At 40.0% G+C, this 27,353-nt stretch overlaps 2 protein-coding genes across 4 annotated transcripts in view; one reads left to right on the plus strand and one right to left on the minus strand.

Moving 5' to 3' along the window:
* The window catches only part of CLCC1 (chloride channel CLIC like 1), a 16,457-nt gene extending 13,354 nt beyond the window's left edge, over positions 1 to 3,103 (plus strand). For both annotated transcript variants that reach the window (XM_053985182.1, XM_053985181.1), the window contains exon 12: positions 2,825 to 3,103. The gene's annotated coding sequence lies outside the window, so the exon portion shown is untranslated. The remainder of the gene's footprint in view (positions 1 to 2,824) is intronic.
* Positions 280 to 27,231, minus strand: GPSM2 (G protein signaling modulator 2). Of its 2 annotated transcripts, none has more exons than XM_053985178.1 (15): positions 27,085 to 27,231; positions 16,747 to 17,056; positions 10,632 to 10,853; positions 9,445 to 9,580; positions 8,845 to 8,987; positions 8,223 to 8,346; positions 7,851 to 7,966; positions 6,668 to 6,823; positions 5,779 to 5,887; positions 5,243 to 5,372; positions 4,860 to 4,927; positions 3,744 to 3,920; positions 2,807 to 2,969; positions 2,448 to 2,665; positions 280 to 1,019 (listed from the first exon to the last, which is right to left on the minus strand). In XM_053985178.1, the coding sequence occupies exons 2-15, from the start codon at positions 16,806 to 16,808 to the stop codon at positions 855 to 857; spliced, it is 1,989 nt and encodes a 662-aa protein (XP_053841153.1). In that variant the 5' UTR covers positions 16,809 to 17,056; positions 27,085 to 27,231; the 3' UTR covers positions 280 to 854. The 2 variants fall into 2 exon arrangements, with proteins under 2 accessions (XP_053841153.1, XP_053841154.1); XM_053985179.1 differs by lacking the exon at positions 27,085 to 27,231 and adding an exon at positions 26,700 to 26,801.
* Positions 27,232 to 27,353: the final 122 nt, after the last annotated feature.

Consider the following 27,353-nt stretch of genomic DNA (forward strand, 5'->3'; position numbering starts at 1 on the left):
CTGAGCTCAGGCACAGGAAGCAGCTCCTGTGCATTTCCTGTGTGTGGCACTGGAAATTGGGGTGCTGCAGGTACTGCCCCAGGCCCATGGGAGTTGGTGCCCAGTGCCCACCACCCCTGTGACTCCCTGGTGCATGGGCACCTATCACACAAGCTGTAGAGCAGCATGAGCAGCTGCTTCTTGAAAGTAAGTACTGCTTGAAAACTTCTGCTGATTGCAGAACTGTTCTGAATTAATGTAGAAAACAGTTAGCTAAATATTACCAAAAAACCATAATGCTTGAAAAAACTATTTTTTATTAAACAGAATTAAAACTAGGGTTTAATTTTTTTTATAGAAATGATTTTTTTCTTCCAAACTGTGTTTCTGCAAAGAGACTAAATACTAAAGCTATTTCTTCTCTTTTTTTAAATTATTTTTTTAAAAAAAAGTATAAAAGAAAACAGAACTTTTTTTTAGAAAATACAAATCAGGGAGGAAAAATCAACTTTTCTTTAAAAAGAACATAAAAAATTAAGTCTTGCACTAGATTGAGACAGTGGTAGAATCAACTAACGAGCAATGAAAGAATTGACAGAGAAAAAAAATCATGGTAATTTTGATATACTAGAGGCAATTAAGAGGGAGACATAGTACCAGTACCTCAGACACTGCTCTAAAAGCAGATACCAAATGCAAGAGCAGGGCCAGCTCTGTAACTACTGCTCACCAGTGTGATGCTGCTGCTATTTCTGTGAAAAATCAGGAGAAAGGAGACAAAGCTACTAAATGTAGTCATCCTAAAAAAGGCAAGTGTGCTTTTCCAGCAAACCAGAATGATCCATAGGATGGTGCTGTACATGCCTCTGGGGTCTTCAGCTGGAATTGGGTCCCTTTATAGCTGAGGGTAAGTGGACTCTCTGCTCATCCATTCTCTTTGCTTGCGAGCGCAAAATCAGGCTGAAAAAATCCTCATCTGGTACAGTGGGGCCTTTGGCAGCTCCTGGAGGAGCACATCTTTGATCATCCAGTCTGGAACCCTACAGATAGACCAAGCAATAAAAGCTGCATGTTTACAGGAAGATAAGGAGTAAGTGAACAATATTAAGTGAAAAAACTACTAGAAGCATTTGCTGCCAGATTTAAAGCTAGTAGAGAGATTTAATTTGTAAGTTTTGTTTCAAGTTAAACTTGCTAAATGAAATTATTGAGAGTCCAAGTGCAACTAAAATGACCCACTTGTCCCATGTGTCTGAAAATGACCACCCCAGTTCAGGTCTTTGACATATTGCAAAATGAGATTTAAGTGTCCTTAGTTCAGAAGGAGATTTTTTAGCATTAGTACAGGGTGTTTCTGGTCTTATACACCAGGAAGTATGGTTGTCTTCCTTTCCTTACACAGGGATTAAAAAATGGCTGCAGTGGTGTGAGATTTGGGAAGGCACTCCTTGAAGGGCCCTTGCCTCCACACTGTGCAGCTGGGTACAGTTTAATGCCAAGGCTACAGAGCAGGTGGCAAACCCTGCTGGGCTGGGCTCTGCTGCCAAGCTGGAGAGTGGTGTTCCCACAGGAACAGGTGGAGGGCAGTTGGACACAGGAGGAAAAGCACAGCTTTCAGTGGTGGCTGGACCTGGGACAGGCACCCTTGAGACAAAAAGGCTCAAAGGCAGCACCCTGCTGTGCTTGTTTCAAGCAGTCCATACTGACCAGAGGAGATGAAATATTTTTCCAGTCCTAAAAGAGAATATTTCTAGATTCTTTGCTTGACTCACGGAGGAAATGGACAAGCTGCTATAACAGAACATGGTAATTCAGCAGGCTTATGAATACTGTCACTGCAGACACAATTCCAGGTGCTGCTTTCTCAACCAGGCTGCCATACTTACTGACCTTTGGAAAACTCAGCATCTGAATTTTATATTTTTGGCTGCTTATCAACCAATCAGACATACCAGCAAGTCTTTTTAATTCTTTTTGGTCTAATTGGTATATGCACATGCTCTAATATAAAATCAGTCACCTCACTTGTATATTGCTATAAACTATCATTTAAACTTAATCTCATGGGAATGATGACCACTCTTACCACCAAAACCTGGATACTGAATTCTTTTAGTTGATAAATTAGGATTGCTGGTGTATCAGGTGCCCTCCTTAGCAAACCAGGTCTAAACACTTAAATCCATTTTACATACTCCTTGTAATAGCCTCACTTGTTTTTCTTCACTTTTTAAGCATTTCTTGCTTTTAATACTTATTGTGATATAAATACCAAAATTACACTTACTAGACACTGGGTAATTAAAATAAACCCCAACCCTAATCTTTTGTTCTCTTATATTCTTCCTTATCTGTCAGATCAATATGCATCTTAAAACACAGTGGCTTCCTTACAGGAATTCAGTAGCAGGAGGCCCAAATGAAGCCCCCAGAGACAGGAGCTGAGGAAGCTGTTGTTAAGCTCTTACCTGGCATTTAACCAATATATCGAAGAAGTCGTCATCCAGGTCCCTGTTGCTGCTGGCCACGAGGTGGCCCAGCACAGCCTGGCTGCCGTGCTGCCGGAGGCGCAGGCCGGGCAGCTCGCTGAAGCTGGCGCGCTGGTCATCGAGCCGCCGGCTCTGCGAGCTCGCCAGCAGGTCCAGGAACTCATCCGTGTGCGGGGACACGACGGACGTGGAAAAGGCTGCCCAGGACAGACAGAACAAGTTAGAGTTAGCCTAGGAATAAATCCATTGCTGTAGTGAGTCTTGCATGCAAATACATTTTGAAAACAGCATTTGGCAAAAACTCGAGTCAAATACAGATTTTACTCTTAAAAAATTACATTTTATCATCGTTTTAGGTGGAGTAGAGGATGTTGCCACTGAAGCAGCTGAGAGTCTGTTCTTCTCCTGGAAGCAGCACCTCTGATCATCCATCCTGTTACTCTGGAACCGACTCAGCAGATCAAAGAACCCTTCGTCTGCCATTGTCTCACGGCTGCTTTTCTGAAAAGGAGAAAATGTAGGGTATTTGACCTTAAAGTGCCTACAGCTGGGACATCTGCATCAAGAGTTTCAGTCCGGTGATATGCTTGATATTTACGTATCTGAAATTTATTAAATAAATTTTTTCTAGTCAACCATTTCTATAGCCAGAGATCTATCCAAGGAGGAGATGCTAATGCTAGGGCAGCACTTTGGAGAGTGAAATATATTAGAAATGTCTCATTTGCTGAAGTGGAAAGAAACAGTGCTCTGATCATGATAAAATGGGAGTTATTCCTCCTCAGCCATTAATCCAACAAAACCCCAAATGCCCATGAGAGGAAAAAGAAACAAGATCAGCAGTGAACAGTTGCCATTGTCTCCTCAGGTCTGTGACCAAATGACATGGTTCTTTTATTTTGAACTGACTTCTCTTAAGAGTGTAATAACCTAAAAAGTATGTCCAAAATATCTCCCACTGCCTGAATCAGAAAAACTGGATTTTGCTAAGTTTGGAGAACTGGGGTCTAGAAGAGAATTAGACCTCAGCTTGCAAGTAAATTTTATTTCTAACTTCAAAAAATCTACCACAAATAAAATGTTTCAGTAGCAGGAAAATCTTAAAGCTGGCACCACCACTGAGAGAGCTGTAGAATGACAGATTCTGCATCACTTTGGAACCGTGGTGTTTAAATCAAGTTAAACTGAACAGGACAGCTGCAGGAAGGTGTTTTCCACAATTCTGATCACACAAAGATGAGTAAGGCCATGATCTCCACAGCTCACCACACTTACCCTCTGAGAGTTTGGAAGTCGATGATCAATGGAATTACTGGCATCCTGCAAAACTTTGGAGGTAGTGCCGTTTTTGTACTTTTTGCCTTTTAGTCGATTTACAAAATGAAGTTTTGCTGAAGTTTTGGCAACCAGTGGTTTCTGTTTAGCAAGAATCTCACTGTTCCAGTTTGGAACCTAAGAAAACAAGAGTCAGGAAATTAAGCCTTCTGATTTTACTTACCAGTACTGTTACCTCTTCCTGGCTGCTGCTTTTCCTCCCCAAAATGAGGCAGCTTTACACTATTTTGTTCTTGCAGCCACAAGGATGTACCCAAAGAGGCTCTCGAGTGCCAGTGCTGATTTCAGCAGTACTGACTACACATGCTGTGAGATTTTATTGATTAACATAACATGCTTTGCCTCACTTGAAGAGACTGGAATTAGGTATCCCAGTATGGAGGGGAAAAAATCAATTTCAGTCTGCCACTGGAATCATTTATGCAGAACTGCCAGCCCAGTGTTGAAAGACAGAATGTAAAAGAAATCTCTCATAGATTGACACAAGGATTTTAATCAGGAATTCCCATTGCCAGAAGATTTCTGAGCTTGTGGGGGGGGAAGCTGTTTTGCTTGTGACTCAGCTGTAACATTTCTGAAATAGCATCCTTACTCAAGATGGAGGTTGAAGCTTCTGATGGTTTGCAAGTTGGTTGAAATCTCAAAGTGAAAAACAGAGCATGTGTTTTAAGTCCCTATAAAATGACTGTAACCAAAGAAAAAGTGTTCAGAAGAGGTAAGCTAAAGCTTAGGAATTTTATTCTGAATTACTTTCATGCTGCAACCTCAACCTATCTCTATAGAGATGAAAATTCCTTTGATGCTCATTACAGATCCCCATTCTTTCTCATTTGTGCAGGGAATAAAGCAAGCTTCCCACAAGCTATTACAGCCATTACCTGTCAGATGCTGTTACCTACGTGACAAAAGTATTATTTGTTAGTATTGTCAGACCTGCTGTTATGGAGCTCCTATGATCAGCTAAATTAAAAAGGGAGGCAAATGGCACATCAGCACACCCTCAGAAATATTGCACTACAATCTCAGCAGCAGAACAGAAAGAAGCAAAGTGCCAACCTTTTCTGGTGTTAATTTCATAAGTTCCATGTTCTCCATACTGTAACGGCGTCCTCTTGGTCTGCCACCTTCAAGAGATAAATTCATCTTTTTATTATTAAAATGTATGGTGTCACTTGACAAGCTGTGGCTGTACTCATCTAAGGTCTGAGGTCCGAGACACAGACACAATTAGAACACACAAAGAAACTAAGCAGCAACCTGTGATTCAAATACAAATCCTCCAGAAAAGGAGGTACTGAAGGGGTCCAATACTGCAAGAACCTTTTTAGCTGCTGGGGAGAAAACCAAGCAAACTTGTATACTCAACCCCAACTCAGTAAAGAACTCAGATTCTTTTTCAAGTTCTCTGTTGGGAAACTACTCCAGAAAGAGGCACATACCATTCAAACTGTTTTCCACTGCATGGCTTTCTGCCATCATGGAGTTGTTTGTGCTGTAGCTTAATCCAAGAACCATTTGAAGATCTGAGAGGTTAAGTCTGGCAGTGAGTTCTCCACTTCTGTCTCCTACCTTCAAGCAAATAAAATAAGCAGTTGTATTACCTTAACAAATACTCACATGTGTAAGTGTAAAGCCATCCTTGTCCCCATGACTTCTGAGAGAAAAAGGCTGAAAAGGTTTTCCTGGTTGAAGACTGAGAACATCTTTTCAAAGAAGTAACAGCTAACAGGTAACATAAAAAAGCCTAAAATAATATCTGCTAGGCCACTAACTTGGGAGTCCATGATGACATTGTGAGTGCTGACACTAGAACTAAGGAGCTGACTGGCTGAAATAACATGTAATCAGCTGTCTCTGGAATAACTGAAAATGCATTCCATCGCTCAAAATCAGATGCATGAACACACCTCCATAAAACCTCTGTGACTGAGAGCAAAAGCCAACAGCCAACATAGTGGGAGTATGAAAATCATACCTCTCTTGAAATCTCCAGGTGCCTTTCTGCGAAGTGGATGGCTTGGTCATGGTTTCCCAGAGCAGTATAAGCATTCCCTAAACTCCAGCAGGCTCTTCCTTCCCCAATTCTGAAAACAACACACATTTGCAATTACACCTCTACCTGCTGAACACCAGAGGTCAGGTTTTCACAGTACTGCCAAAGTAGTTTGCTGGACCAAAAAAATGGAGGTAATCATCAGAGTCCATTCTACCACCAACATATTAAATATTGTATTTAAGGAGTGTGATCTGGTTGTACATAAATATGAACAAATTTAATCAAAATTTTTAGGTCCACAGCAAACACGTTAATTTTGTAAGCATGGGACATTGTATAACCTACTTTGCTCCTCCTCAGTTTGCATGCCTTATTAGTCTTCCATATCTTACTGACTTAAGAAGAGGTACCTTTAAATGTTGCAAAAAATTACAGTTGCACCCAACACTATAAAAAAGACCTCAGAAATCAGTATTGTAATATAAACATTACTTGCTGCTGTGTTATTCTCCTTCCCCTATCCCTTTCTATATTATTAACTTGTAGAACACAGATTCTTATGAAAGTAGGGTGAATTATTATAATGAACTCATGAAAGACAGATCTGCTTTTCTTTTCCTTAGTTTACACACACGTGCTGACAGGAGATGATGTAGAAACAGTCATTCATCTATTTGTCTTTCATCTCAGACTCATTAGTTGAAATAGCATTATGAGTAATTTTTGTTTTCCATATGAAAACCAAAGCCTAGCATTGGGGGAATTCACATTAATGCAGCTATCACATGGGGAACAATGACAGTAGCTTGAAGGTAACAGGATTTGCTCTGAGTGTTACACATACATTAAACAGTCTCTTAAGGCTTACTTGTCATGTAGCTCCTGAGCAATCACAAGGTGTTTGAGATGATAATCAATTGCTTTCTCGTAGTCCTGGAGCAGAGTGTAGGTGTTCCCCAGGCTGTAGCAGGCCTGCGCTTCCACAGCTCTGTCCTTCAGCTGCCGAGCCAGCTGCAGCGTCCTCCTGCAGGAGAGGGTCAGTCAGCTCAGAAACCAGCACAAGGAAAAGCTTTCAGAAGTGCACGTGCACAACTGAAAATCACTTATGCAGCTTCAACAAATTAGGGCAGCAGGCTAGCAAATGATCAGTTAATAAACTATTATCTTGTAAACCCTTACAATCTCACACTTGTAAAGTCTTCCACTCCCCTCCACTGCAACTTACTTCTTTAGAGAGCAGGCAGATTCCTCAAACAGCAGCTTTTAATTTACTGCTTCTTTAATAATTTGTAGGAGTTTCCCTGGCAGATTGCACTGTTTAATACCAGTGTTACAATACCTACTTTCCCATCAGCATGAGCAGGACAGGCCTGTACTCACCAAGCCAGCGGAGCTGTACTGGGCAAGAAGAATTTGTGTGCTCAGAGGGATCTGCTCAGTACCGAGGCTTTTCTCCCTAAGAACAGATGTGCTGTGCTCTGACATCCCAGTCAGATGCTAAGAACATCCAAACTGTATTTTACAGTATAGCTGTATAGCCAAGCTTTTCTTTTCCCAGGTACAGCAGCAACTGCTTAGTGGTGCAGAGATGAAGACAAGTCTGGCTTGAGAATACAGACTAAAGATGTAAATTGATGTTGCTGTACACCAGCTTTCTCAGCTGGTGAGCACACCTGAGGCAGCCACCCATCTCAGGGTAGGAAAGCTACTCACATCATTCCAGAACTCACTTAAGTTACTGAGACAGTAATGCCTGCTTCTAGAATAATGGGAATAAATGCCTAGCAATGAAAGCTGTCTGTCTACAGCACTGCAAAGAAACAATTTAAAGTAGCAAAAGAGTTAAAAAAAATAAAAAGCATTAATGCTGCCCTCCCTTAAAAGAACCAGAATAGTTAAACAACAAAGGGAAAATTTCTTTGCTAAACAAATGGAAATTTTCCTCAAGTATATGTTGAAGCAATGGCTGTTCCACAGTGAGCTATGGTATCAGGCACAACAGAAGTAAACTGTACAAGAGAAATAAATTGCATTTATCAGCAGTCACTCACCTGTAGTATTCAGCAGCAGTTTCAAACTCCCCCAGGAATATGTAGGCATTTCCAAGGTTGCTGTAAGCTCTTCTTTCTGCTGATCTATCACCAAATTCTTTTGCAATTAGGAGACGCTTAAAAATGTGAAACAACTGCATTAGTTACTCCACTTTATGCTTTGTAACATACATTTGCATGCAGAAATGCGTTAAAAAATTGCAATCTTTAGGTCAACAATGCTTTATAAGAACAGCCAAACTTGAAGTTCGTGCCATTAAGATTTAAAACCTGCATTAAAAAGCTTGCAACAAGATACAACACGTGTACTAAAGGTCAGGAGCAACCTGATATTCTGCTAGGACAGAATTCATTACTAGCACATTGTTGTACCTGTTCATGGGCTAAAACTGCACTCCTGAAGTTGCCCAGAAGATAGTGTGTGTTTCCCAGATTTCCAAAGGCACGTCCTTGTGCTGCTCTGTCACCCAGCTCTGTTACTATTGACAGGTTTTCCCTGTTTTGGAGGAGAGTGAGAAACAGAATAGTGACTTTTAAAAGGTTTGGTTTTTTCTCACAGTAATTTAAATACTAATTTTAAAAATTATTATATAAAGGAAAAGACAGAAATATTCTACTTTGGCCTATTTTAATGGCCTTTAAGTAACCATGAATCTGAGTAAGAAATACTTTCTATAAGATACCAAACTCCACTGCATTCTTACTCAAGCCAGTGTGCTCCCCTCTTGTTACACACACAGGTATAACAAGGTCCTGTTGTCTCAGCCTGGTTTGAAGAGTTCTGCTGGTTTCTAACTAAGGGTTGTCAGGTACAGTACAAGTGAGGGCATGACAAAAACCAGTGCACTGTCTTGTTGAAAAAACCAAACTGACAGGTACCTCAGTTCTGCAGAGAAGCATTCCATAGTTTAGCTCATGGCACTGCAGATCTCCCACATTCTAATGAACTACATGATCATTTCCCCAGCCCCCAACACATAAAGCTACTACTTACTCATAATACTTTGCAGCTTTCTGTAAAGCATTTTTCACATCATCTGGAAGTTCCCCTGGATCATGAGTCCCAGCATTAGCTACATTTTTCCCTTTAGAGTGATATACATTTCCCAGATTATACAGTGCTCTTGCTTCTCCAACCTGAACCAGAAGTAAAAGAAGGCATTAAAATTTCATTCTTCAAGCTCTTCTGTCACAACTATTTGTTCAGTGCACAGATGGGAAAAAGTTCCTTAATTACTTGTCAATACACACCCTAACCATTCTGAACATGTTATCACCTACCCAGTCATAGACCTCAATCCAATTGTTTTGCATACTACTTCTTTTTGAAGAGCAAGATACATTCTTGAGGTCAATTACCATTAAAAATGAAATTAAACAAAACTGCCACAAAATAGGATAGTATTAACCTGGACCTATAGTCTTCCAGGTACAAACAACTGTATTCCAACTAATAATTCATACTGCCTAGAAGAAATAATTGAATATTCACTATTTCCCTCTGAAAGGTGCACGTTCCTTACCAGTACCACAGGGTTCAGGAATGTGTGTTAGCACTTTACATCCAAATTTGAAATTCCTGCACAATTCTTACCTTATCATTAAGTTCTCTGGAAATATCCAGATGTCTCTGACAGCAAACGATAGCTTCTTCAAAATTCCCAAGTACCTTTAAGGTGTTGCCCAGGTTCCCACTAGCTTTAGCTTCTCCCAGTAGATCTCCAATTGTCCTAAAATTGCAGCAATTAAGTACCCAGAAAACAATGTATCATTTAAACTAATGTATGGTAGTGAATTACATGAATTTATGAAAGAGGCCACAACTATGTAAATGTGTATGTGTTCAGTTCATTTGATATCTGAAATGCACTCAAACATTGTTCAGTCTGTGGTTACAGACATCTGTCAGTGCTGTTTGCCAGCTGCTGGCATTCATGGTATTGATTATCTGCTTAACATTTACTTTTTAACTTCACATCTTTTAAGAAGAGAATAGAGAGAAAATTCTTAAAGATTATTTAGAAAGACAGTCTCAGCATTAGAAAGAGAGGTTTAACTGCATTTGTGTTTTACTTGACCATCTCCTTTTAAGTAAAAATCTTTAACTTAACAAGACACTTAACTGTAAGGTTTAAGACTTACAGTCTCCTCTGTAGCTCGAGGCACTACTTCATTTCTAGATTTTCAATGAGACTAAGGCAAGAGACTGCCACTGAACCACTCAGACTGTCATACCTGAGGGACAGCACAACAAAACAAATGCCCCAAGGTCACTGCACAGGAGCAGAGTACGGCAGGGGGAAGAATAGATTTATGCCTAAACTGAGGTTAAGTATATTATATGCCTGTGTCTTTTATTGGATCTATACAAATCAGTAAAAGTCAGATACATAAATAGAATATGAAAGGGATAGGGTTTTAGGATTACGAGTTTTACACAGATAAACATTAAGGAGTTCTGTCTAGTAAACAAGAGAGCAGCTTAACAATACGGAGAACTAGAAACACTGAGTTTTAGAAATGCGAAAGGGTAAAGAAAGAGTGGATTTAAAGCAGCCATTTAATTATCCAGAAACCTGGTGAGGCCTCAGTCAGTTCTAGGATTATGCTGCTAGACCAAGTATTAGCTGCCAGGTTAGAGGGCACCCAAGTGACCTGCCAGGCCCCCAGCCCTCTGCCACCACCACATTCACTCATTAGCCAGTATTAATAGCAGGGTTTGGCAGGACAATGAAGAGCTGCTCGTATCTCCCAGAATGGGATGACATGGAGAACAATTACCTTGCAAGAGTTAAATCATGGTGATGGTATTCCAAGGCCTTTGCATATTCCTGCAGGTAGAAATAGGCATTGCCCAGCTGGCTGTAAATAGCACTCAGGGTTCGTAAATCTTCAGTTCCAACCTGGACAGCTGCTTCAAAGAAAGACACTCCAGCCCGGCAATCTCCTGCCTTGCACAGGCGCTCGCCTTCCAGAGCCAGCTCCAGGCAGGAAGCCTCCATCCTGCACCCGTGACAAAAAGGCCAACAGTCACTCCAAATGCCACACTGTCCAGCACCTGAGCTCCGAACAAGGCATTATTTTACTCAGAGGGCCTCTATTTGTTTAGGAGATGGAATCAGCATCACACTACACCAAGGAGCTTTGCTTTAGAGTATTACAGAAACTAAGGCTGAAATGGAAATTACAGCTTCGATGGTGAGGAGCAAAATAACATTTGAACAAACAGCTGGAATTTCTTATTTTTTCCAGTCTCAGAAGAAACCAAACACTGCTTTGTCTACAGGGAGCACCCAAAGGGTTCAAAAACAGTTTTCACCATCTAGACAATTTCAGAAAAGTTACCTAGAAATCAAGCTATTACTGACAAATACTGATTCTGACAAATGGAAGCACTTCAGATTTTTAGGGTGATGCCATAGTAATCTGCAAAATGACTCACAGGAAAAAAATTATATTAGAATATTCTATGTATCAAAGACTGACTAATTTTCCCCAAGCTGCTTCCTCTGTAATTCAATACTCCTTGGCACTTAATTTCTTATATTAGCACTGCTATGAAAATTCTCACTGTAAGAAAAAATATCTAGATTCAATTAATGACAAAATATATGTCAATTCAAGTTACTTCACTGATACAACATTATTCCAGAACCCACTGGAATTTTTTTTTTTATGAACAAGTAATTGTGCAATTATACATGTACAAAATACAGCAGTCATGAATGAATTAGTAGACTATTACATTTTGAACATGAACAAAGAGCTGATAGAAAACTACAGTGGCATTCACGTGCATTTTTGCCTCTGTGAGCTCAGGAGTACAAAACATAACATTTCAGTAAGTGCTAACAATTTTACCCAAACGTTTCCTACTTTCTGGTTCTGAGTTGCAAGGGAGGCAGGGGAGGGTAAGATGAGAAAGACAACAGCTCCAGGTCTCAATCTTGAAGCAGTATGGTTCTCCAGCTTTTTCAGGATACATGCATTTTAAAAAGCTTGCAAAAACGTCAGCATTTTATTTTTTAAAATATTTTTTTCAAAACAAAAACCCAGGAAGAAACAGTCTGTAATTGTTGGAAAAGTATATGCTGATATTGCCAAAGAGTGGACAATCAAATGCTGACTTTTGCAGAAGTTATTTTAGTAGAAATACCAGATGTCACCTGTTTTGACATGACATAGTGATGAAGTTTTTAACATACCTGCAATACATTTCTTAATTTTCTTAAACTAGAAAAAAATTGATTATACAAACTTCTACTCAAATCTGAACAGGAAGAAAATATTTTTGAAAAATCTAATTACTTCCAAAAGAGATAGAAGAATTGGGATCACAAGTACAACACAAAACACAAAATACTACCATACCTGCTGGTCTTCGACATGCCACAACTTAAGCACAGTGAGATGACTGACATGTTTAACTTTTGCAACCAAATGCACTGTCTGTTTGGTAGTTGCTAAAGATGCTGACAGCAAAAGATAACTCCAGCATGAAGTTCTTGCCAAGCCCAACTTTCCAGGCTGGATATCCATAACACATGCAGTATTTTTAGGTTTGCAAACCCTTCTCAGAGAAGTTAGAGCATTCCTATTAGCTACAACACACCACCTGGCTCTCATGACATTGTGCATGTGTCGAATGTAAGACAGAAGAAGGCAGAAATGATTAAGTACAAGGCAGAAATGATTACACCATCAGCAACTGAAGGTTTAAGACTTAAAACACTTCATTGGGTAATCTTAATCCTATCCAAAGAGGTTCTCTCCGGGCACCTCATGTTAACTGACATGTCCAATTAGAATGACAGCCAGAAAATATGGTGCTTCTCAGTGCAGAGATTTGGACCATTACACAGCCACACTCTTTGGATTCTTGCTTGAATGGCTAAAAAGAGCAGAACTTCCAGCAAAATGTGTGTGTGACATAACACTGAAAATGCTACACTGGACTCTGCTTCCGTAAGTGAATTTATTCCATTAAAAAATATATATTTTTACCTGTGATGCATCAGCCACATAATCAGTGAAGAAAAGGCAATTTAAAAATGTACAAGGGCAATATCAGAGTGCTTCAGTGTCGTAGCCCCCCTGAGAAACTGCATTCATCTAATTTCACACTACACCAAAAAATGCCAAATGCCAAGGCAGCATTACCATTTCATCAGGAAATTTGAAATACAGTCATTTGACTTTGCAACCCTAGATTTAGTATAACTTATAAAAATAAAAGACATGGGATCTTTCATACAGACACAACTAAGAAGCAAATGGCTTATACTCAGACTGATGAAAATCAGCTGTTATTACAGAGTGTTTAAATTCAACCAGAATTACAGGAAGTAAATGAAAATGGGAATTAATAATTGCTTGAGTAAAAAAAGAATGCAAAAATGACACAACTCTTGAGAGGTTGTGTTAACAGGTTGCTAGAATCCGTACAGCAAATTAAAGTTTTAATTCCATCTGGATCCATTTCTTCTGACCTACCATTTCAAAATCTAAATAAGCTATACTAAAATAGAACAGAGAAAATTAAATATTTATTTCCACAGTTGTCTGCACTCAATATTTTATTCAGGTTATATAAGAGCTATGAAATCACTCAGTTATTTTAAAAGTTTCCGAGGCTTTTCCATCGAGTACCAAAGCTGGATTCAGAAGACGTTTGGTTTTGGTTTATATTTGGTTTTTTTTTTCTCCCCTCTGGTACTTAAAGGACTCTTATGTAAATTAATGCCTTTACTTTCTTTTTTTTTTTTTTTTTTTTTTTTTTCTTTTTTTTTTTTTTTTTTTTTGGTGGGTTTTGTTAGTATTTACATAGATGTTCTCCACCTGTCACTACCAATGGTTAAATAGCACTTTGGCAGACTAGACAGGGCCAGGTTATCAATGTTTTAGGAAGTCATTAAATAGTTACAAGGAGAATATGACATTACATTCTCTGTTCCCTGGCTGAATTGAATTATTTACTCAACACCCAGTGGCCAAACAAGAGATTCAATGTATCTGCAGAGAGGAGATGAGAACAAGCCCCATTCATCTGTGCACTTCTAAGGCAATTCTGTTCCTGCTGAACAGGATAGCATTCTCTCAGATGTTACTTGAAAATGCTCACACAGGGCTTCATTTTGTTATCGTGTCTATAGCTGCCTGGCATGTCCTCAATAATTTCTCCTTTGTAAAACTGCCTCATCCTTATCTGGCCCTCAAAGCTTTTCCTCCTGCCTGGCTCCCCAGGATTTTGTCTTTTCTTCTTCCCTCCCCCGCCTTCTTCTCTGACCTTTTTCATATTCTATTTTAAACCTTTATTATTTCTATGAATATAAACCCTAAGCATATTGCCTCCTTGTTTTTGTCTCCCACCCTTCAGCTGTTCTCATCTCACAATAAGGACAAGAAAAGTGGTAAGAATTAAGTCAGTGGAGGAAGGTAGTAACACTCACTGATTACTGCAATCTCTAAACACAATTTAGTTTTACTTAGTTCAATTCCCACTAAGAGGGCTTTTTGCTTTTGAGGGGGAACACAGCTGTCATCAATTTGCCATGAAACATGTTGGTACAAATAACACAGCTAGAGACAAAACAACCCTCATGACCTCTCTTTAGTTCAGATACACAGCATCACTAATGCCCCAGCATCCTGTAATAAAGCTGACATACCATTCCTGACTCCTGCCCTTACTCTCGGCTTCTCCTCGTGAGCAGAAGCCTCCACAGCGACCACTGCACACAGCTCCACTGCAGCATTGCTGCTGTCAAACTATGCCTGATGGTGAGGTTAGAAACAAACAACTCACACACAAAGAAACCACACACCTGAATTCTGTCTTCTTTTGCTCCAGTCAAGATAAAAGCAGTTACAAGTTTTTGGTGTATGAATTTAGCAGGCCAAAAGAAGCAAGTTCTACAAATATTCACCCTACAGATCATTTAGTCATACAAATCAAGTAACATTCACATTTTATTTTCAGTCACTAAACAACAACAACAAAAATCTCCTTCTACCATCATAAGCATTTTTATAACTGCAAAAGTGATACTGATGAACTACTGTGGGGAGAAACACTTGCACAGTCAAACAGACCCACAGTAAAGCCTTTCCTTTGGAGTGGGCTTCAACTTCTTTAAAATCAGTTCTAATGGAACACCAGAAGAAAGGAAAGAGCAGTCACAGCCAAAAAAGCCAGGGATAACACCTGCAAGTAATTTTTTTTAAAAACTGATAACTCCATCCCCAGTAATTTATGACCTTTTATTTCCTGCACTAAATTTTAAACTCCAACAAAATAAAATATTTCCAAATTACAGCTATAAATATAAAATTCCAGGTCATATACTGAATTAATCCTTAGTTTCTCAAAGTCAAGTTTAATATGTTTTTAAATTAAAAGTATTTTGCCATCATGTTTTTTAAATGTGAATCAGATTATAGTTCTTGCAGAAAAGTTTAAGAAGGTCATGAATATTGTTATTGTTGATATTTTTAATTGGTCTCATTCAAACCTGTACTGAAATACAGCATAAAACAAGAAGACATTGTGCCCTGACTGCACTTGACAAATTTTTTAGGTTTTTTTTAGCTTGTCAGTTTAAACCAGTCAATTGGCCATGACACATTTTTCATCCATTTACTTCTGTAATAGTACCCTGAACAGTTCCAGCTTTTATTAAAGAGTGAGCAAGGATGTTCTGCACTTGTGTGGTGAGGACCAAGAGCACCAGCATGGGGAAATGTGGTGGAGGAATGCTGGGAAGTGGGTCCCTTCAGGAAAGAGCACAGAGTTATCATGCTTACACACTTAGGGTCAAAGCCACAGGATAAAGATTTTAGCCAAATAAAGAGAGAAAACAGTAAATTACAGCTTATTTGCTAATTTTTCTCCTTACTGACCATGAAACAGCTTCTCCAGCTGGCTGCACTGCCACCCAGGACACTGGACTTGCATGAAATGAAATGAAGGACTTCTCTTCTATGAAATGGAAGAGAAGGCCACTCCAACAACAATCTAACATTGTCAGAAGGTTGAAAGGATTAATTTTAAGCCATAGCATGTGCTGTCCTACAAATACAGGTTAACAGCCTTATTGCTGTTAGCTAGAAAGGAAAAGGCCTCCAAAGAAAGGATGATCAGGGTAGGGGTGGGGGGAGCAGACAAGAACCACATTTTTTATTTCTTTTTAAACAATCATTTCAGTCTTCCAATGTCCCTTCCTATTGAATGAACTGCAAGATTTACCCTTCCAAACACCATGCACTACACAATGCTCCTGTAGTTCAGCTCCATTAGAGCGAGTCTGAAATGCTAACACATTGATTGTCCCATGTCTGTAAAGGGCATTCAGAAGAAAAATTATAAAAAGCTCTCAGAAGGGAAATCCCATATCCTCTTCACTTGTAAGAACAGTACTTCTGAGTGCAAGGCACCAAGGCAGTTTCCATCTATCAATCAAACCTCTTCACTTTAAGCAAGGAAAATATCTCGTCGTTCACCAAAACAATAATGGGCCAAATACAGAGAACTTTAGCAGACAAAACGCAGCAATTTGCATAGGCAGCACAACAGCTACAAGAGGGAGCAGCTATTACCCTGCAGGCACCATACACCATACTTCATATCATTCTACCCCAAATACAAAGAAGTACAGGCAATAATGTATTATTCTGCTACCATGCAAGTTCCAGTACTATACAATCATTTAATCATACTAATATAATCTGCTACATAGCAAAAGTGAATTTTCATCGTTCAAAAATCAAGAAAAAATGGGTTTAATTCTAAATTTCAATAACACTACTAGCAGAGATATCAAGCTATTTGTTGCAACTTCTTTAGCTTTCTATTATTAACAGCACTTATTCATTTACAGCAAAATTACCAGAGTCTTACCTGTATCGCACGTGAAAGGAACGATCTTCAGGCATGCTTATCAAAACATTATTTTCCGCCATTGAGTTACATTATCAGTAGAGAAAGAAATATTGTTCTGTAGTAGGGTAAGTGCTTTATTATGGGGAATTGTTGTCAGAGCACCATTCCAGTTAGTATATTAAGAAGCTGGAGTAAAGATATCCTAAGCTCCTGTAGAAAAACTCTTCTTTATTACTGAGGTAAGTAGATCACTGCCAGACATCTCACACCTTCAGAAATGTTCATGTTCTTTCATCTGTGGCCCTTTAAGCTCCATTCAGCCACGGTTCTGCAAAGGGAACACAAGATGCTTGGCTTGAAGTCTCATGGTTAATAACTCATCAGCATTTGCAGCTGATGTAAAAGCATAACACTGCTCCTACAAAGCAGGAAACGTCATTCAAGAACTTAAAGGCAGAGCCAAAGCCTTCTACACAGACATGGCAATTCCTGTAGGCAAGTGAGAAAGCCAAAGAGGTTTAACAAAAACCAACACTCTCTTCTCTTGGAGACTTTGAAAAGTTTACCCTTGTTAGTATTTTCTGGCCTCATGAAGTTTCAGGCAAAAACCTTAAAGGATGAAAACTACAGAATGAAAGGCATAATACAGAACAGATCACAAAGTGCTTTACATGTAAACACTGCTGCTGAAAGCCTGATCATCAGCTGAAGGCCCACAGCAGTCAGACTGTGGGCACAATCCCATCTGCAGATCATCCACTCTGGAGACTGTCCCACCTGGAATACTGTAAGCACAGCAGCCAGCAAAGGTTTAAGCTCTACATTCGCTTTTCTTTTCTCTGCTCCCAAAAGAAAAGGGGGGAGTGTGGGAGTTTGGAGGGCAACTGGTCTTAACACTGGCTTCCTATTCAAAAATTCCACAGCGCTGCAATATGAGCTCCAAACTCTGCTTCAAAGGGACTGCAGAAGCCAGCACACAAATATTGGACATGTTTGGGCTGGCTGGGAAAAATTAACAGAAAAGAAACCCTGTAATCAAAAGTTTACCCACTTTTAAAGATATTTTTAGTAGAGACAGTGACATATTTATGCCTCAGTACTAATATTACCTTCCTTTTTAAGTAAATATAGAGTTATGTAATTCACAAATGCATATTTCATCAAGAGACTGCAGAGGTGTCAGAAAGACAGGAACAGAGCTCAGACTCAAAGCTGTCATCAGAAGAATATGTAAACCTGTATATTTAATTGTTGATATAGCCCATGCCTTTTCCTCTCATTAGTTTTATCAAGTCCCAGCTGTGAAGATTCATACTTCCCATCCTACTCTACCTTGACAGCAACCCTCAAACAGACTATCCACATTCTTCCAATTAAACAAGTATTTTGCCCTTCCATGCTCATCACTAGAATTATTTGGCATCAACAAGAGGGTGTGGGTGTATTTTTGCAATTATGAAGCGTGACACCCACAGGTTAGAATAGCACTGCAGCCCACACACTGGGCAGGCTGTGCTCCAGGTATTCACTCTGCGGAAGTCTGTCCAGCCTCAGCTCAGGTAACTCATTCAGGAAGATGGCCCTAAGCCACCCAGTCTATAGCAACCCTCCAGCACTCCTGCTGCTCAGCAAATCCAAGGGATTTGGAAGTTCTCTTCCACAGAGGAACGCACCGCTAAGTAAAAAGTGTGTACTCTGGCAACCTCCACAGATCACAAAATGATGACTGTGGTAATTTCTTTGTATATTTGTACTGTAATGGTAATTAACTGAATAATTTTTAAAGCTTTTTTTTTTAAATAAAAAGCCAACTTTAATTTACAAAAAAGTTATGCTTAAAAGTACATCAGAACATCTCTGTTTGTTTAAAATTTCAGTTATTTTTAGCAGTTCATTTTACATCAGGTGTTTATAGCTTCACTATATTTGAGCTACACATCTGTCCTCATCGTCTGACTGATGCCACCAAGAGCTGGAACCATTACTCCTGTTTTTTCCCCTCCCTACTGGCCATACAGCACATTCCTAGTCTTGGGAGGGTGATACAGACACACCTACATTGGCCAACACATCATCACCACAGATCCAACCAAAATTACTGGGTCTGCTCTTCATACCTGGCTTCTTCAGGCATAAGTCATTAGGATGTCAATTACGCCTTCAGCCATGCCAACGTGTCATCAGTAACCAAACCTAAATCACATTAATTAGAGTGGGGAATGCAAAACGCAGGAGATGGAAGTCAAACACTTCAAGTGGTATATACAACCTTTAAATGCACAATTTTACTAAATACAGGAAGTCCTAAGGGTTTCTGTTATTTCGAAGTAGCAGCAAAAAGCCCACAGAGAAAAGACTGGGTCTCCTTCAGAAGAGGGAAATTAAACTGGTGTTACATTAATTAAACTGGTGTTACTGATTACACAGTTGTTTGATACCGAAACAGAAATAAACATCAGCCTTACCACCTCCAAATCAAATGAAGCAAGGGAGAGGTTGGGCAATCAAATGTAGCAGCCCTTCATAGCCCACAATAGGCAAAACATGCACTGTATCAATTCTTTATTAGCAGATAATGGTTAGGGATTACTCACCCTGGCTATAAACAGCTAAAGCATATTCAATTAAACCATTGATAAAAGGCCAATTTGCCTCGATTAAATGCTCTATCTAAAAAAATGTGCTTATTGCATGCAGAAAGTCACTTTTTTTCCCTATTAAATCACAGATTTATATAGAAGCTATATGAATATAGATGGGGTTTGCATGATGAAAGTATGTCTCAACCTTCCATTAACATCCCTGCAAGGAATCAGTGATACAAATGCTAAGACTGGAATAAGGCTCACTCTCTCTCAAGAAAAATTACAGAAGAAACCAAGCCCCCCCTGTTTTTAATTCTTATCAGTATGTTTCAAGTTCCTGACAGTGATAAAACAAAAGTTGCTATTTCTTTCTCCAAAGCCTGTATGCAAGCTAGTAGTTCTAGTTATCACAGCTTCCAGACAGGTGTTTCACCTTTTAAGGCATTTTCGATTTCAGCAATTATTTGATTACATACTATAAATTTTATCTCAGTGGTGGACAATGAGTTTAATCAATTTGCAATTCTTAGTCACACTGAATGTCTACAATAGATTTTCTCATTTCGTTTTGCCAGAAAACTGTATTTCTGCACAGGTGAAAATTCATCAGCAAGCAACAGAAAGCCAGTGTTGAGATTTATTTGCAGTACACAGAACTAATAATCACAAAACAGTTGGAGAAGATGGTTTTTTTCTCCTTCATCACCTCAAAATGGTACACTTCAAGCAGCTTCATTTGCTCCTTTCCTCAACCCACACCTTCCTTTTTGGAGCTTGTCAGATGGTCAAAAGTTGGATTTGCTTTGCTGATGCAGTCACAGGGCTGGACAGCTGACAGACCGGTCACTTGGGGGCTGGTGGATTATCCAACAGTTCCGTTCCTTCTGCCTTTCCCTAAAGGAGACGATCAAGTGATGCCTTCTCTCCCCATCTGCTATTCCTTACAAATCTGTGGGAAAGGAGCATCTGCCAAATGAAGTCATCACCGACAGAGAGATTCAAAAGCTACTAAAGGAAAGTACAGATAAAGGCAGATCTACTGCACAAATTGCATTTCCTGAGAAAAACTAGTGACAAAGACTTCTTCTTTCAAGATTAAGACAAATTTTCCCAGTAGGGAACTAAGTTTGAATTTCCTTTCAGAAAGATGCTACAGAACGGGTATGAGAAAAAAAAAAAGAAAAAAATTAAAAGCTTGAACTGGATCATCTAAAAACAAAACAGAGCTTTGCATACCCTGTGAATGAAGAACCAGACTACACAACAATAAAAATATACCAAGAGTCTGATTACTGAAATACAGAGATCAGCTTGGCTTCAGACCTTCAAAATATAAAAGAGCATATAAATACAAATAGCACAAGGAACACTCAGAAGTAAAGCATTCTCTATTTTAGTCTTCAATGCTGTTCAAGGATATTTAAAAATTTACCTGAATTAATAAATAAGCCTAAAATAAGCCACCAAAAAGCCTTAAAATTTCACATCAAATGTAATATTGTAGTTACTACTAACATAGTAAACAGCATCATCAGTAGCATTTCTACATATATATATATTATATATAAATATCATATATATTCCCCTGTGAATGAGCCTTTAAGTAAATGTGTGCCATGCTGGGGAAAAGCTAATTTTTCCAAACGTTGAGCACAATACAAGTGACTGTCATGAGAGTGGATCCTGCAAATACAAGAAACAACTGTACTAAGACCACTGTGGTTATTCTTGGCAACTTAAACTCCTCTCTGCACCACTTCTGACAGCTGTTCAACAGCTGATTAGCTGAGTGCACATAGAAACCACCTTCACCGATGAGGTGAATTTGAGGTTTTATTCAGGATCATGATGATGTGGAGCAATACCTGCTCTGAAATACTGCCTTTGTCTCCTGATGGATTTCTCTGTCAGCAGAAAACCCCAGAATAAACCACAGGGATTCTTTTATAGGACTGGCTTAGCAGCATGCAAGCCACTTTGCAGCTCACATCACACGTTAATGGACAGAAGAGGAAAGCTGAAGTTCATAAACAGCTCCTGAGCTGCTCCTCCCAGGTGTGAGAGACAGAGCTCGTGCTGCAGAGCCTGTACCACTACAGAGCATGGCAAATACCCCACCTAAACATCCTATGCCACCAGGCTCATCAGGCAAGCTGCAAATAAATTAAACCACTATCTCATGTTCTTGGTTCAGATGCTTCCTCCTCCACCCCACCTATATTTACCATGCTGATTTATAAATATGGGCCCACACAAATCTTAGACACATTGCTGAATATTGCAAACAGCCCTGAAATGGCTGGAAGAGGTGGGTATTGCACTGGCTTTGGCCCAGAGGTGATGTTGACTTGTGACCCTATCAATCCACTGCTCCACAAGCCTGGAATTTCACTTATTCCAATAGAAAATGGAATATGAGGGCTACTCTCCTTTGCCCAAATGACATTCACAGAGCTATCTTTTATATAGGAAACCATCATTTCCTTGGCAGAAAGAGAATCACCAAATTGTAACTGAGAGCATAAGGCTAGACAGGCATTTTGTAACCAGAACTGACAGATGCAGAGCTAACTGCCTTCTGCGAATCGAAAGAAAAGAATTACTAGAGTGAGGGAGGGAAACTTGACTCTGTTAGCTCTGAAATTATTCCATCTCCCTTTTTAGTCACTTAATGCCCAAGACCTAAAGCCTTCAGTAACCAGCAGTCTTTCCAGATGGTCAACAGAAGCACAAAAGGTTATAAAAGACCAGAAAAATACCAATAATAAAAGTTCGGATACTCACAACTCTCCTCAAAAACTTAAAATAATTGCAAAATGAGTAGTTACAGAAATGCTATCATTGTCTGTCACAAACTCCTGAGTCTTTTCTTCATTCCTCTCCCTAATTTCTTTCTAGCATTGTACTTAAACCCAAATCAAAAAAGGGTTTCTGTCCAATTATTTAAATTTACTCATCAATTAACTCTAATTTAGTCATAATTAGGACTACAGGAAGAGAAACCCCTTACTGACAAAGGAGAACAAGTATCCCCAGAACAGTCCCAAAGAATCCCAAGTAGGTACACAAAATAGTTTTATTGCAAATATTAATAACTGTATGAAACAAGGTAAGGAAAATATTGCATAAAACCCCAAAACTACTTTACAGGATATAAATCACACTAGCTCTATTGGTATTAAAAAAAAAAAAAAGCCCTTTAAAACCGTCCTAGCAATGAGACACTCATCTCCATTTTAAAATTAATTTTAAAAAGACAAACAAACCCCCCACAACAATGACAGGCATCAAGAATTTCTGAGACAAATTTTGCTCAAATGAGCAAAATGCTCAAACATCCACAGCTGGGAATGAAATTATGGATTTGACAACTAGAGGAACACAGCTCCAGAGCAGAGTCCAACATCCATCACCTAATTGCTAATGTGGCCCTGCATTATGACAGACACGATAACAATAGAGATATTTATCACTCTGTTTGTACAAATTTTTGTTTGGGGTTTTCTTTATTTTACTGGTTGCCTAAACCCAACAGACCCTGCTCGTGGTAGGTTCTAAACACAGGTAAGAGAAGGTTCAGCTCCTTCATTTCACAGGTTAACTCCTCTTGGCTGCCCCTGCACTCCCACCTCTGGCATAGCTGCAGGATGCCCCGGCTCACACCGCACTCACTCTGTTAAAGGCAAACACAAGCCTTTAATGCAGGAGCACTTCCACCTGCCCTCTGGCATTTCCTGTATGTACTTTCCACCTATTCTGTGGATTAGGAGGAGGATTTTTCCTCTGTTTGTCGAGTACCTAGCTGAATGGAGTGTTTGGGGCTTTAAGTAATGCTAAAGGTCTGCAACATGCCAAGCCTTTCAAACTCTGTATATCCTGCTTATTCCTTTTTCCCTTCTTTTTCTAAGAGAACCAGTATTTAACTGGCAAACAGCTTGCTACCGAATGTACATAATTACTGTCCAGTGTGCAGGCTAAAGAACCCAGTGCAGTTAACATAAGAAATCACAAGTATTTTTATTATACAAACACTCTTGCAGATAGTTAATGTAAGCCATCTATTTAAATCCTGAATTAGGGGAATCCCACACTACAATAAAATAAGAAAGGAGAACAAGAAGTGCCAGCAAAATGTAACTAATATGCCCATCATAAAACTAAGCAGGCAACTGAAAACTACATGCAGCAAAATTAAGATTTCAGATACAAGAACAATGCAGAATAAGGTCACAGTCAAAACAGGTCAGAATTTTTCCACATATTTGCTACATCAAGGTATTAGTATTCCTTATCTTTTTTTCTTTTCTTATTTTTTTATCAGAACCAGATCCAAGTTTATTTACAAATTGTCATTCACAGACTGAAAACAAATATTGTGCTGCCTTCTTTCCAACATCTCCCACAACTGGGGATAAGATTTGCATTCCAGCACTTTAAGTGCACAAAAGCCACAACAGATTGCAATTACAGTTCACAACAAAGCAGTATGTGATCCTTTTATTCACAGCATAAGTTGAAATCATTCCCAATAAATCAGTAACAGTTTTGTTACCAAGTTCTGAAGGTAGATTTGAACCCTGCTCCTTTGGGACAATCTCATCATGCAAATGAACATATACAGGCCTCTCCCAGGCAACGAGACACTCGGCTACCTTCAGTTTGGGAACTGGAGCATGTTATCCAGTGTGAAAGAACTCCACACAGGAAGGGTTCAGCACAAAAGGCTGGCTATTTGCACTTAAGCTGATAGAGCAAGTTGATCGCAAATCTCTCCAATAAAATGTTCCGCCTAGCTTAGCTCCTTCTTAGCCTATGAAATCTCTTAAAAAGAGATCCTGGTATGTAAAAGAAAGAAGACAAACACTGGACAAGCATCTTACAAAGAAATTGAAGAAGTTACCTTAAGATTCTATAAATTAAATTAAAAAAAAAAAAAAAAAACCAATAATCCTTAGAATCGCTGGCAGTAAGACACAGTAACAATTTCAGTGAAGCAATATAGCTGCTGTTTCAAAATTCCTAGTTGGCACTGTGGTGCTCATTCAGAGCCAAAGCAGACATTCAGCATAAGGAAGGAATCCTTACCACTCCAGCAAGGTTTTACGTTGCAGGGAGCAGATGCAGCTCTTGTAGAACCTCTGTTACACAGCTGCAATGATCCATGACAGGTTAATGCCAGCAGCACTGCTTGGTGCATCACCTGTGCCCCTCAATTCCCAAGTACTAACAGCAGCCATTAATATCCTCTCTAGTGAGTCTACAGCTACAACCTGCAGAAGCTGTGGTGCAGGATGAACACTCACAGCAGTGAGAAGACAATGTGTTGCTTTTTCGTACTGTTTGCTTCTTACAGATAGGTACAGTGTATTTATAGCACATCACCTATGGAGATTTAAGGAAAACAGTATTTGTTGAGGTGCCAAGTTGTAAATTGCTTTGCATATTCATTCTAACACTTGGGAAGCAGCTGCAAATCTATTCAGAATCTCCTCAATGCAGTTTCTTCCATCAGTGTGATGGCTACTGGACTGCAGCCCATTTTGCCCCCACTGCCAGTTTATCCACTCTGTACAGGCATTATTACACTGATAGAATTGGTCACAGTAGCACAACCTGTTCTCTAACAAACCAATTAAAGTCCAGGCTCCAAAGTGCTACAGGCAAGAAACAAAACTCCTAAGAGTATACTAACACGGCAATGGGAGGAAAAGTAGTGTAGCAACAGAAATAATGAAGAAATAATAGATTTAGAGAGCCTTCTTTATAAATCACATGTGGTTAATATTCCCTGTAACCCAGCTGAATGAAAACTTTCCTTCCTATTAGTAAAAGGCTTATAATACAAAGAAGTTTTATTATATGAACAAGTAACATATTCCTCAAACACTGCCAAATTTGAGTCTCAAGAGGCAACTTGACATTAATCATCTGTTCAACACTGTATGTGCTTCAGACGATCTCTAGACAGTCCTTCCACTTCTGCTTTTCCTGTATTTTGCATTCCTAATACTGTGGTCTTCCACAAAATAATACCTTCTTTTCCTTTTTGATTATTATCACTTGTATAGCTGACTTACTACTAAATGGCTAAAGAAAAGTTTAAGGTTTTTTTCTGGTACCTGGTATTTCTCTCTGCTTTTATTTGCAGAAGCAGTGCTAACAATAACAGGTTGATCCCTCCGAAAGTCTTAAAATGATTGCTCACTCCTCAAACAAAACCAACTTCATTAAGACGTTAACCTTAAAAGCTACTGAAACCAGGACTATAGTTACAGATCTGGGCAGGACTAAGTTGTGGAAAGTGAAACTGACTACACAAAGGCTACAATAAACCTGGAGGACAAAAAGTAGAAATATGTTGGCTATTAAATTTTAAAAGTGGAAGATAAGGAGAAACTAAAAAATTATAAATGTTAAAAAAAAAGAATCTCTTTATGTTCAGTAGTTAAAGCCGTGGACAAAGAACACTTATTTTTAGAAAAAAGCTTTTCAAAGCTTTGACATTCGAACCATCACTTTGTGAAGCAATTCTTCAGCAAGAGTAGCAGCAATGTACAATCCTAAGTAGTTTTAAGATGCTTGAAAGAGTTACAAGAGCATTTAAACAAAAGCATGCTAAATAAAGCAACTGATAAGACTCACACAGGTTTCCTCTAGTCCAGTGAAGCTGTCTTAGATTTCAGGTAAGTTTTGTCCCAGCTTTATAAGGAAGTAACTGGAAGTACAAAGTCCTTCCTACCGAAGAAGGATGCACAGTCCAGAAGACTTGCTAACCATTAATTAAACTAGTAAGAAGGAACGCTTGGACAGGCCTACAAATTAGTTTGAACACTCTATAAATATATATAAGTGACAAATTTAGAAGGACTGTATTATGAGGAGGTCTTTTTGCTAGCATTTTCAGGTCTAATAGAATTATCACTTAAAAAAGAGGCATAAAGTTTCCAGACAAAATTTAAGCAGGGACTGGAATCTCTTAACTCATCTTTTTGAGATGCAAGACTCAGCATGTTCTTCCAAATTCTGAGATGGTTGCACAGCTCTCCATGGCAACCCAGGATAAATGAGCCCTGCAGTCACTGGCAAGAATTTAACAGGAACAGCACATTAGGCTGAAAAAGCTTCTAAAGCAGAAGAAAGGCCACAGCTTCAGGGTGGGGTAAAATGTGTGTTTTGGCAATCAGATCAATAAAGGGATAGAAAGCAATTTCTGATTTACTATGCTCCTCCATTTAAAAAGTGAAAAAGCAATAGAAGGGCAGGAGCTACACTAGCAAAACATACAGATAAATGAGACTAGGTTTGGTATAATCAGAGTTTAGATATGCCACAACACAATGCCTAACAAACTCTCGAAGAGGAGTTCAGAGCTTGCTCTGTGTATACCTCACTCCTCGCGTTGTGCTTGCATGTGCTTTGGTTCCGGTTCTATCTACCAGCCTGTTTCGCTCCTGCCCTTATGCTTTTATTTATCTGTCTCGTTAGCACAAGCGCCCAAAGCCGCCCGATGCACAGCCCTGCTGGTACCGGCCCCCAGGGCGACCGTGGCGCGAGCCCACCCGCGCCGGGCACGGGCACCTCCTGCCTTTGTTCGCCAAGGGCGCTCGGCGGCTGCCGGCACACGGCACCGGGCTCGCACAGCGCTGCCCGCAGGGGGCCGCTCCGCCGCTTCATTCGCCCACACACCGCCCCGCTCGGGGCCGCAGCAGCTGCCGGGGCCGCGTTCGGAGCCCCCGTTCTGGAACCCAGCGCTCCCCGCCGCACCGCTCACCTGTGTGCCGGGCCGGCGGGGCTGCGGGAGGCCAGCTGGGCTGCGAGGGGCCGGCGGGACTGCGAGGGGCCGGCGGCGCTGCGAGGGGCCGGCGGCGCTGCGTGCGCCGGACCGGCGGGGCCGAGCGGGGCTGTGAGGGGCGGCGAGCCCCGCCCGCCCACGCGCAGCCGCTCCTCGAACCCGCCAATCGCCGCCGCGCGCGCCCGGCCCCAGGGGCGCGGCCGCCAACGGCCGGCGCGGCCGCATCATCCGCACGGGCCAATGGCGAG

Source organism: Vidua macroura, chromosome 9, assembly GCF_024509145.1.
Source record: "Vidua macroura isolate BioBank_ID:100142 chromosome 9, ASM2450914v1, whole genome shotgun sequence".
Lineage (NCBI taxonomy): Eukaryota > Metazoa > Chordata > Aves > Passeriformes > Viduidae > Vidua > Vidua macroura.